A 12,884-nucleotide genomic window follows, 5' to 3' on the forward strand; every position below is an offset into this window, starting at 1 on the left:
CTTTCGTTTCTCTTTTCTCTATAGGCTCCGACTACTCTCCCCCTCCCCCCATTCCTCGCCCTCCTCCCCCCACCCTGACCAATGAGCACAGTGGCGGCGGCAGCCACGGTGACCATGGCGGAGGCGGGGGCGCCGTCAACCACGGCGTGGGTGTGGTCGGCCTGGCCCCGGAGCACATCCCCACGCCTGGCGCAGCCCTGAGCTGGCAGGCGGCCATCGACGCCGCTCGGCAGGCGAAGATGATGGGCAACGCCGCAGCGGGCGGAGGGGCGGGGCTCGGGTCAGGAGGGGGCGGGCCCATCTCCACGGCCAGCTCCACGCAACGGAAGAGACAGCACTACAGCTCCAAACCCAAGAAACAGACCACGACGACGGCCACAAGGCCGCCGCGGGCCCTGCTCTGTCTCACACTCAAGAACCCCATCCGCAGGGCCTGCATCAGCATCGTCGAGTGGAAGTATCCTTTCATGACTCCTGCGCAGAGCTCAGTTCAATACTCAATGTTCACACTGTCGAAAGAATCACAGGATACATTGAAGGTGACGTGTTCTCTCCAAGCATCAGTCCACGTCATATTATGAGTTTGCATAACATTTCAATCCGATGTGTCTGCTCTCTCCAGGTTATAGTCCATCACAAGACTCCATGGTGACTTTTAATTTCTCAAGTCCAGCTACAGTAGAACGGAGGCAACCTGATCTTAATGTGACATCGAGTTAGTTCATTGTGCGATAGATAAGATAACGGTCATATTTTTAGTGTGCATGTAAACAAAATTAGAAAGACACAATTGATATGAGTTCATGTTTTTCTTGACAGAATGTCAAATGAGCAAATAGTAATTCCTTTGGTGCAAACTATTGATAGATGCACAGTTAACCACTGCAGGTCCACTATGAGCAGAAAGTTAAAAAAAATATATTTTTATTGAGTTGTGTGGTTTCCCAGTCTGCCTCGGTTTGTCCTGCTCAAAGTTCACGTCTGTTGTGTAATTTCATGAAGTTAAAAATCCACTCAGTAACGATGAGTTAAATTGCTGTGGACCAAAGGGAATATTTTATCCCCCCACCTCCCCCCCGTAACGTTAATCCCATCCGTATGGGGCTTTAATCAATCTCTCTTCTGTCCTCTAGCTCTCAATAAGTGTGATTCCCTCCCTCTTCCTCTCAGTTGTCTTAATCCCTTCCCTCCATCCTCTGTTTGCCCTTCTCCTTCTTTCTTTCCTGCTTTTCTCTTTCATCTTACTCTCTTTTTCTGTTTTCTCACAGGAGGATGAAACAAATTGTCATTTTCATCCCTCCTTCACACCTCTTCCAGGCATTTTTTTCTCTCTCGTCCCCTTGCTGTTTCTAACCGCGTTCATCCCTTCTCCCGCAGGTTCACACATTCCTCTTTTCCTCCTCTTCTGCCCTCGTTCACCACCTTGGAGTCTTGCTCAACAATTATCCGTCCCTGCCTGTGTCCGTCCAAATCCTTCATCCCCACTGTTTTCCAGCGGTGCTTCCTTTCCAACCTGTTTTTCTTTTTTTTTTTAAATACTGTTTTTAAGCTCCTGGGCGAGCCTGAGAGGGCGAGGGGGACATACATGGTCCTGGTAATCAATAATAGGTGCACGTCCACGTGGACATCAGCTCGGCGAGAGGAGGGGGAGGCGACAGAGCAATGGGAAGGATGAGCGGAGGACATAATGGAGCAGAGTTGCTGTGGAGAAAAAGGAGGGAGTGGAGGGGAGGATGGGATAGGTAAACAAGAAAAATTACATGGCTGGAGGAGAGAAAATGATGAGCGAGAGGAGGGGGAGGAGGTGTGGAATCGAGGGATCGTGAAGTAAGAGAGGGTTGAAGTGAACTGGTGAGGAAAGAGAAGATGAGTTAGAAGTGTGTGCTGAGGGGAAATCGCCGAATTACAATAAATCTTAAGCACTGTTTGGATGAAAGTCTGCGGCAGAGAGGGCATTTTGTTATTTTTTAATACTGACACAATAGACATGCTTTCTAAAATAGCAAAGAATTTCCCAAACGATCTCGCCTGTGTTTTTAAATTTACCTCTTTTAGTGACGTGTAACAGTGAATACGTGTAATCGCTCTGCTGGTTTACTTTTCTGCAGTTAAATAGTCACCATCCCTCCGTAAACTATGTAAACTATGTAAACTATGGCGTCTGACTGTCCACATGCCTAAAGAAATGAATAGCTTGAAACCTGAATATTCCCTCAGGGTCACTGAAACAATCTCACCCAATAACTGATCAGCGCTCACATCATTACCCACAATTCCCAGAATCATTCATTTAAATGGCGCTAAAGGAGGAAAAGGGAGAGAGAGCGATAGAGAGAAGGACTCTTAGGGAGACGAGACCGATTTGAAAAAGCCTGAAAGATGGCAGGTGAGGCAAACGGTTAAAAAAAAAAAAAAAAAAGTGATTCAGCATCACTGCTGGAACATTATTCTGTGCATGACTCCAAACACTGCTCACGTATGTTCAAGCATTATTATTATGTTTCGGTTCTGCAAGCTTGCAAGTGTGTGTGTGTGTGTGTCCTGCGTTGTGAGTACCTCCGTCCCTAGAGATAGCAGATCCGAAATCTTCCTCTTTCCCTCCTCTGTTACCATGACAACAGCTGCTGCTCTCAACAGGTCGACCGTCTGAATTCACAAACACACTCATATTCCAGAGAACACGTTAAGACTATTGACAAAAAACACACACAAACCCATATGTAGATTATACACACACATAAACACACGCAAACACGCAGCAATCTCCCATGTTGTGTAATTACGGCATTTAAGCATTACCTGCGTACTGCGAGGTCAACGTGAGCGACCAGGAGGGAGCTGGGGAACATTTCTGCTAACTACCATGTTCTCTATATGACATCACACTAAGTGGTGCTTTTGAAAAGGTGTCACTAAGTGCACTTAGGAACGCAACACACATTATCGCGTTAACGGCTTTTATATTGCGACAGGTCACACGAGAGGTTGCGCCACTTGCGTGCGTTTTCGCCTCAATCGGGAAAACAGACAAACATTTCTCGGCAACAGAGCGTCGAGCTCGCGCACACAGATAATATCAGTGCGTCCCGGGTTTCTTATTGGGGGTTTTGTGGAGATAAGAGATTATCCGTGTTATTGTGAGCTGTGTATTTGAGCCTATTGCTGTATGCAGAGAATTTCTGAAAATAACAGCTTCCTGGTGCGTACGCGGAGGCAATCCCAGTGTGACTGTTTGTCCTCGGCATATACAGTCGGCTTGTTAAAATGCTAAATATACATGTTGTTTCCCAGACAGTTCACCCCAGTGAATGCTGCATCACATCAGCTATACAGACGTCTGAAAGACCTGGGCGCTAATTGCATTTTCACATTATTTACTTTTTCTCCATTGAGCTCGGTGCAAAAATGAATTCCTTAATGAAGTTTTTTATAAAAGATAGGTGTTCCTATTGTTGTAATGCTAATTAATGTACAGTAATAAGAAACTTGGAGCAAATATTTGCCGAGGCCTCCACAGACTTATGTTGTTTTGCACTCGACAGCGCAGCAGCCAATAGATTTATTATCATGTTGATGGAAGCGGACCTCAAGGGTTTCCTAAAATTATGGGTCAGGAACCCAGAACGAGTCACGGGCCTGTTTTTCAATGGGTCCCCACATGTCTGAAGTGAGTTTAATGAGCCCTCGGTACAAGGGTGAGTGATTAACTTTGATGCATTTCTCCTCCCCGGCTGAAGGAGCTGGACGATTCTGTGGCAGCTGATGTTGAAGGGTCGTTCCCTCATCCAAACATAAACAAAATATCCGCTCCGCTATACAAATTTGAAGATTTTTATTTATTTATTTTTGCTCCCTCATGATCAGTCTCTGCCTACAGAGCCATTCCTAAAGTGCTAAAGCTTTAAAGTGTTTTTTAGTAGGGTCACACACAACAAATCTGCTGGTATTTTAGGAAATGAAAGATGTTTTGTGACGCTTAACCTCGTATTCAGAGTTTTCCGTCACTTTTGTGTTACTCACATCTTTTGAAAATATAAAGATGTTTTTTCATTTGCAGAACTTACTTTGGCAATAAAAAACATAATTAAATGTACAATACGCCACATATGTAGCTTTAACATTTAAACTAATCCAAAAGTAAATTCAAACCTCTTTTAGCTACAAGATGGCACATAGTTTTCCTGGTATTGTCCTCCTCCTTGTTGTTGTTTTCCAATTCCAGGGAATCATGTTTTTGTTATGTAGGCGACATATGAGGCAAAACACACAGGTGTGTTTTCTGCACCTGGAGCTGCGCAATGACTGCAAAACCTTCAAATCCCGTTTTGGTGCAGAAAATGATTCAAACTTGCCCGTTAAGGAAAGAGAATTTCTATTTCACGTTGCTTCGCGTGGTAATGTCAGCTAAAATATACATGAAGTTACTTACAGTTTGTCTTGTTTGGAGCTCTGACAGCACAGTGCACCGCTGCACGGCTGTTTATGTTATACTATGATGTTTGGGCTCCGGACTCATTTGATGTGCCGCCAGGAGACAAAGGAGAGGACCAAAGTGAGGAGCAGGACGTTGGAGAGAGCAGAGGAAGGGTGGTGGAGGGAGGTGACAGCAGTGGCAGTTTGTAATTGTGTTGATGGAAACCAGACCTCCTCCGCTCTCTCCTTCACATTCTCTCCTTTTCTCTCTCCCATTCTCTTCCTCCCTCTCTCTCTCTGAGGCCCAAAATAATGAGGTCACTCCCCTCTCAAGGACCGCTCCAAATAAAAACCCTGTGCCTCTCTCATCACTCTCGTTCCATCCCGCTCTCACTCCCGTCTTCCACGCGACAGGCCTGCTTCTCACCGCGCCCATATTTGGGCATGCGCTGTTGCTCTAGCCCCCCCATGCACACACAAAGGGGCTTTTAAGTGACCCGGTGTGTCTGACTATTAATAAAAAGGCAAACTCTGCAGCTTTACCCCCCCCCCCCCCCCCCCCCCCCCGTTGTGTACAGTACTCTGTGTATTTATACTTCTGATTATGTAAGGATGTATTAGATTGTTTAAAAACGCCTCTTTGTTGAAATAATGCCTCTTCAAAGAGGTCACAAGCCAGTAATATGTTTTTTTTATTATTTTTTTATGGATCTTTAAAGTGGGTGGTGTGGTACAGTGTGTAGTGTTTAACACTTCTGACTCAAAGCGAGAAGTTTAGTGGTTCAAGTTTGGGTTGGGGCAGCATTTCTGTGGAAAGTTTGCACCTTCTCCCTGGGATTGGTGCAAAAAAAAAACCCCAATGGGAAATTCAATAAAATGTGTTCTTTTAATCATCAATACTGCTGGCAATGTATTTATATGTACTCTACTTTGCCTTAACCACTTACTCAGACCATTTGAGATCATCATCCTGATGACCATATTCGCCAACTGTGTGGCCTTAGCCGTCTACATCCCCTTCCCCGAGGACGACTCGAACGCCACCAACTCCAACCTGGTGAGTGCTGCACGACATTTCAACTGCTTCACTGCTAAATATGCGTGCTGGGATCGCGGTTGTTGATGCAAGCTACACCGCTGGTTGGTTCACTGGTTTTTACAACCCCAGGAATAGAGTTGAGTCTCTGCTTTCTCCGTAGACATTTGCATATCTTGACTTGCTTGTGCGCCGGTTGTGGCGTGTTGTTGGTGGGGGGGGGGGGGGGATTTGCCAGGCATCTTATTAGGAGCATTTATCTGCATGTGTTAGTATTTGTAGCCTGTCATTTGTACTTTCACGGCTTTAATTTTTTTGTCTTTTATCGGCGTGAAGCTTTGACAAGTTGATAAAGTACATGGAAACCAGAGTGAAAGAGAGGAGGAGGCAAACACGGGAGCAAGCGGGCCTAAGAGAGAGCATCACTTGCCGTTGATTGCTCATGCAACAGACGTGTTGATTATCACGCTCTGTTTTGAAACCCGAATAAATTGGAGGGTTTCAATTATTTTAAGTGAGGACTCTTAAGTTGTATCACATAAAGCCGTGCGAGTTTATTTGATCAAAGGCAAACTGTCATTATTATGGTTGAGAACAGAATAAGTGTTTGCGGCGAGAGACTTTGAGCTCCTCTGGTGGACTGATTTGCTTTAATCGGGCGATTCTGTGCTTCTTCTCATCCCAAAATACAATTTGCTCCTTCTTGTTCACATCGCAGCGCTTCTCCTGATGGAGACATTTGCACGTACACAATAAGCTCTCACACTCTTTGTATGGACGAGTAACTGTTTAGTGAGGTTGGGGTGAGGTGACGGCGGAGAGAAGTCGGCGACAGTCGGCACTTCTGGTTCCTCTTTGGTCTTTAAGTAGCTGCTGCAAAGCTTTGTGGTGTGTCTGGGCTCATTGCGCTGCTGCAGGATGAGTCCTCCTACACAGTAAATGGAGCATGTGTGTAGAATTTAATGGAGGTATTGGAAATCCTTGTATATTTCCTGGTGACACTCATCATGTTTCACTGTGCGTTCTGTACAATTATGTCTTTTTCCTCTTTAATGCCGATATAAACTGCGTGATTTTGATTCCTCGACAAAAGAAAAGCTGTCTTGATTTTATTAGGCGTACCATCCTACAGTTTTGCGGACTTGCAAACACAGACCACCTGAGATAATCATCTAAAAATATTAGTAATTTCCCGAAAGCTCCCCTTGATCCCTTGATTTTTTTATTTTTGAAGGTGCCAATTCTGTTGTGATTATGATGTGATTTTTATCTGTGAAAAGCGCTTTATAAATAAACTTTACTTACTTACTTGTTATTCAAGGGTATTGAACTTGTCACTGTGACCTCTCACATTTTGGAAAGTGTCACAGTGCAATCATAGTTGGTGCCTCATAGTGAGGAGGTCTTTCTGTGGAATTTGCATGTTTCCCCGTGGGATTGACTCAAGCGCCACATCTAGACCCTGATCTACATATAAGTGGAATAGACGATAGATGGATGATTGTGATTTCTAAATTGGCTTCTAAAAAAGCCTTTTGATCACACTTGGACACATGTGCTCCTTTAGCTGTCCCTGGCCAATGAGAGGTCAGCGAGAATTTATATATAAAGTGTGAATTAGTTGAATTAACACAGGCAATATGGCTGAATTGCTTCTTTTATTTTTTTTTATGACAACTTTATTCCACATGATATCCTTCACTGTGTTGGTTGACTACAATTTGATGCAGAGCAGAAACGGAAGCTTATCAAAATCCCCTAACATTGTGATTTTGAGTAAGAAATATACTGGAACAAAGCTGAGGTATGTAAATCTTATGGTGGCTGCCTGGTAAAAAAAAAAGAAGCGTAGACTCGGTCATAAACTACCTCCTCACAAACATTCAGCCTGGCTATGATTTAATGCTGAGAAAGTCCCCTCTTCGCTTAGAATAACAATTTGACCTCTGACACGCACTCTTTCTATTGATGTTTTCCACCCTTGCCCTGCTGCTATTAAAGGAAAGCTCTCCCTTAACCTTTGGGGTATACTTACAAATGTCAGCAAAGGTTGTGGGTTGATTCACTTGAACAAACATTTTATTAGCAGATCAAATACATCTGAGTGTGAGCATTATGACACAAGGGCGGAGGCTGAAGAGGTTTAACCTTTTCCTCGATGGGGAAACATTGCCGTAGCCATGCATTTGATTATCGTGTATTCAAGCTAAAACCTAAATATTTGCATTCACTTTCTTAAATTCCTCAATGTACTCCGACCTGCGTGCGTGCGTGCGTGCGTGCGTGCGTGTGTGTGTGTGTGTGTGTGTGAAACATTCAACTGTGTGCTGTGTAGTAGCATTAGTGAAAAGAAAACACTAATCCATTTGAGGCCTTGTAACATCTGTCTCTTTCCTCTTTTCCTTCTTTCTAAGGATGATTTCAACATGCTCACTACGAACACAACTATTGATGCTGCTGCCGCAGGTTGAAAGAATTCATTGATATTTCCTGGGAAATACTGGAAGTTCAGCAGTAATATGACTGGTTGTCATAACCAGACTTAAGCACAGACTTAAGCACACCTCACTAAATATATATATATATATATAAATAAATAAATAAAAAAATAAATAAAAAAATAAAAAAAAAAATATATATATATATTTGCTTAGTATTTATCTATTTACCCTCTGATTTCTCACTTCAAGATACAGTGTCAGAGCAGGTGTATGAGTCAGTGGAAGAGTAAATACAACTGAAGGAGGACAGCTGTTTTCATGTCGTCAGTCTGTGTCCATCACCCACTCTCTCTCTCTCTCTCTCTCTCTCTCTCTCTCTCTCTCTCTCTCTCTCTCTCTCTCTCTCTCTCTCTCTCTCTCTCTCTCTCTGCCTGGCTTCCTCTCACTCTCTGGCTTCCTTTACCAGGTACACATGCATTTCTTATTTACTTATTGCATTAGGTGTTCCTGAAGCAAAGCCAGAGTGGAGCTGCACAGATCAAGCCACAATTATTTTCTTTTTTCACTTTCTTTTTTTAAAACCGAAGACAGGAATTGGCTGCAGGATTCAAATAAATAAAACAATTCAATCCAAACTATCCGAATTTCTATTTTACTCTCACCTTTAAGTTGCAGGACCGGTAGTCAGCCAAAAAAAAAGCAGGGAGTGCAGTCATTCGTGGTTGATACACCAATATGAGAATATTACAAAAAGGGAAACAGTGAAGTAATGTATTTTTCACTTTTGCTGGATAATAGTAACCCATCCCCACTTCCGACTGTCTGATAGTGGCCACATGATGATTTTTTAAAATTTTCTTTAACAAATGCAAAAATCATTTAAAAATACGAACAAACTTATTTTTATCTGTTGTATTCTTGCAGACTTATTTGGACTCTGTGACCGCCCCCCCCCCCCCCCCCTTTACCTCTTCAATTAATGAACACACACCACCCACTCACACAGACATGCATACCAACGTACACAACCTACTCAGCACCACCACAGCTGTGAACAATTACTTTGGTAACCCTCTGACAGACAGGAAGCAACATGCAGATGGACCAAAGTCCTAAATATATGGTTGAGCTTTGTGTGCGATCGAGAGAGAGAGAGAGAGAGACAGTAACATAGAGACAAGTTGGGAAATAAAACTTTTTTTATGGGAAGGTGCAACTTCATTTAATACTATAATTAGTGTGTGTACATTTGTACATCAAAAATAATACGGTTGACCTGACGTGATTAATGACTTAATGCCTTTATGTGACATCGGTAGAAGTACATCTTGAGTATTATCACAATTATGAATTGATTTTGACAGTTTTGTTTTTGATGCATGAGAGTAATCAAGCCAGAAACCATTATACTTTATTAATTTTCCAGAGTTTCTATCGCTGTCTCTTTTCACTGTCGGCCATTATTTGATGACTTTATTCAGAGTTGTTGATGGAGAAAGTTTTGCCGAAAGCCACCCAAACATCCAAATGACTATACATGCATATTTGCAAAACATATACCGGATTGCCCTGCCATCAGGAAACACAATAGTCTGATCATTTCCTTTTCACGAGGATCAATTTTCTTTTCACAGGCCCGTTTGCATCTAAGTGCTGCAAATAGTGACGAGGCCGTCTCGTTTGTTTCGATGTAAGTTTGAGCTGCCACAGAAGGCTTTTAAACAGCGCCTGCGTTTAATCTCTCCCTGAACCTTCTGTCATTTCACACTTCCACGTCATCCGCTCCTCTTGTTGAGTGCTGTTGCGATTTGTTTTCTCTTTTGTCATTAGGAGTGATTAGTGATTTAACCCTGTGGTGTTGTACACGCCCGGCCGCACTTTAAAAACTTGGACAAAGTTTGATTCGTCACTGTCAATACAGCTGCATCATGTCTGTGGCTCGGTATCCCGCTGATGCTCTTCGTATTCACCTCTGCCCCCCCCCCCCCCCCCCCCGGTGTGATGGAGCGTGAGCTTTAGAATATCAATATGACACCCCCTCGCTAGTTTTGCACAAGTCTTTCTTATGTAATAGCCGAGATCTGTTGTATTGCTTCCAGTACAAGATTTCTATTTCCGTCCACATCCCATAATGTGCTGCTCTGTCTCCTTGACGACATGCCCAATAATAGCAGCGGGAGAGGTTGTCATGGATATGGTAACCGTAGTGATGCTCCTGTTGGGGTCAGCGTGTGATCAGAATATGCAAATTACCCTAGTGGTAGGCTACCGGAAGGTTCTACCCTGTCAGAGGTAATTTACATATAAACGAATCGCCAAACAGAAGTAAATTGTTATTTACGGGTTGACAATTACTGATCACTAGCGGTAGGCCACCAAAGTAATGGATTACTGGAGTAATAGATTACTAAGGTAATGTACCAAGTGTAAGTTATGCAAAGCTATAAAGGTTGATTGGAGTAAATAGTCAGTTATCGGCCAACAGCTTTGAGCTAAAAAGGGTCGCCTGACGGGAGGAACCTCCACGGGGTCCAATCGCGAAGGCGGTCCACCAGTGGCACGACCGGTCAACAGGCGTGACGGGTCACTCCTTTGTTGACAACTGCGGGTCAGTGGCGTGACCTACCGAAGCGCCTGTGGACCCACAGGAGGCGACTCGCTGGAGTAACCGGGGAAAAGCTCAAGCTGCGAAGGCGTCACAAATGGCTATTGACCTATCAATGAACAACGGTACTTGATTACGAGTGATGATTAAATTACGGAGAGCAACCTATGATTCAAGTTATCAATGAAACAAACCTGCGATTTGTAAGTCAATAACTGAGGGGAGGCTGAATTACTTCGGTGGAGTGGACCACCGAAGGTGATCTGCAAGTAATTTAGAATGGATTGTTAATCAAACAAGTTTGGTTATTTATCTAATAACAATCGGGAGTAATCAAGGAGGAGTTGGAATTAATTAAGTAAAGTCGGGGTTTACTAATTAAATACAATGAGTTATTTGAATGAGCTAAACCATTGAAATTGAATTAAATGCAGTTAGGATTATTAATTGGATAAACTTGCGCTTTATGAATTAATAATACTGGATAATTGGATGCTGAGATGCACGAAAACCACTTAAAAATGATTAAAAGCACTCTTGAGTATTAATTGAATAAATTGACTAATTTATTAATTAATAAAGCATACAAATTATCTATCTGCAACAAAAATAAATGAACAATAGCTTAGAGACAATTCAAGTTGTGATTAGGTTAACTGGGTAACAGATCAATCAATAATAGTGCGGGTAATTAACCACAGAAAATGCGATGAAACACTTAAAATTATTTAAAAGCAATGCGGGTTATTCCCGTGGAAAACCTGCATTCATTCGCCAACGCCTCCTAGGTGTGTTAAATTACCCAAAGCGTTAAAATCATTGAAATTGATTTAAACCATTCAAACTATTAATCAATTGAATATTACCGTTACTTAATCAAAGTCGGGGCACCAGCTGAAGTTAGGGTCTTAAACGAAACATCAGTCTTAAAAAAAGAAAGTTCAATTAAAATGTTTAAATTATTATTTCTGATTGAAATGATAATCGCAATTTAACTGAAGCAGGAAAGGAAGGCTGTAAATCCGAGCACTGACTGTTACAACCAGCAGTTGTCGCTGAAAAGCACACAAAAACCACCAAGAATCGTTCAATTCAACTATTAAGTGTTTATTAACAAACGTCTATTCCTAAATCATCAATCTATGAATCACATCTAATCAATAAACATCAAGCAAGATCTCATAAAACAACACAATACAAAACAAAGCCAGCTAATAAAGTGTGTGTGTGTGTGTGTGTGAGTGTGTGTGTGTGTGTGTGTGTGTGTTCGAGTGTGGGGGAGCGATGTGTGTGAGTGGGTGTGTGTGTGTTCGAGTGTGGGGAGCGATGTGTGTGTGTGTGTGTGCGGGTTTGTGGAGCGAAAGGGGCGTGACTTGGTGAGAGGGTAATGACCACGAACGTCCACCAGAGGGAGGTAGACGTCGGCGGTCCGGTGTAATCACCCGATCTGGCCACTAGGTGCGCGTCGGCGCGCGGGGCAGTTGTGATGACTTAATGCAACCACCAGATGGCGGTACGAGCGGTTGCAATTACCCACGCGACTACCAGAGGGCGCCAAACGGCTCGGCGACCCGGCGAGGAAATCGATGTGATTACCCACCCGGTCACCAGAGGCGCTCGGCGTGCTCTGCCTGGGATAGCGTGACGTCACTGAGCTCCGCACGGGCCGTAGCCGTCGGGAGCGCGCCGGATTCCTTGTGGCCGAGAAATCCGAGCCGCAGTGAACTACACACGGTCCCAGGGACGCACTGAAAGGAGGCGCTTGGAGGCAGCGGCGGCCGTACCGTGCGCTGGTTAGTGAACAGGGAAACAGAGGAGAAGAGGAGAGAGAGAGAGGAGAGAGGAGGGGGTGTCTGACTGTGTACACTGACGCGACCGCCTCAGCTTACACGTACAGAGTCCAAAAACGGCTGTTCAGGCAGATATGGACTCTGGGAGCAGAAGCGTGAGCTGAGGATGAGGAGGCTCGCGCGTGCGTGCGATGATTCGCGTGGATGGCCGTCCACGCGTAGACACAAAAGTACTCAGAAACAGGGATCGGCGTCCCAAAGTTACAAGTACCAACAATAAACACACAGCAATAATAATATCACGTTATTCTAATTCCTGCCCAGACTCTAAGCCTTACTTGGTTGGACGAGGGGGAAACGTGCTTCCGTGGCCAGGTGAAATCCGTCGATTTGTGGCCGCGGGCGGTTCTCTGGCGTCCCAGAAAATAGAGACCTGGCGTGGACTACGGAGGGGAAACCCGTAGTGTGATCCGAGGGGCGATCAGCAGCTTCTTGCGATGAGGGGGGGAGTGAAGAAGCGATGCTCAGGTCGGTCTGCAGACGAGCGTGCGGTTGCAGCGCGCGCTCGGGGTCCGGATGATGCAAACAAAAAAAGGAAG

The 12,884-nt window shown here is 44.1% G+C and overlaps 1 protein-coding gene across 1 annotated transcript in view; it reads left to right on the forward strand.

The window, feature by feature from the left end:
* Positions 1 to 224: 224 nt before the first annotated feature.
* The window catches only part of cacna1c (calcium channel, voltage-dependent, L type, alpha 1C subunit), a 143,853-nt gene continuing 131,193 nt past the window's right edge, over positions 225 to 12,884 (forward strand). Inside the window, exons 1-2 of the mRNA XM_080491898.1 lie at positions 225 to 457; positions 5,365 to 5,470. Of these exons, the coding sequence (XP_080348024.1) occupies positions 240 to 457; positions 5,365 to 5,470 (324 nt within the window). The 5' untranslated portion in view covers positions 225 to 239. The remainder of the gene's footprint in view (positions 458 to 5,364; positions 5,471 to 12,884) is intronic.

Source organism: Lipophrys pholis (genome assembly GCF_963383615.2).
Source record: "Lipophrys pholis genome assembly, chromosome: 22".
Classification (NCBI taxonomy): domain Eukaryota; kingdom Metazoa; phylum Chordata; class Actinopteri; order Blenniiformes; family Blenniidae; genus Lipophrys; species Lipophrys pholis.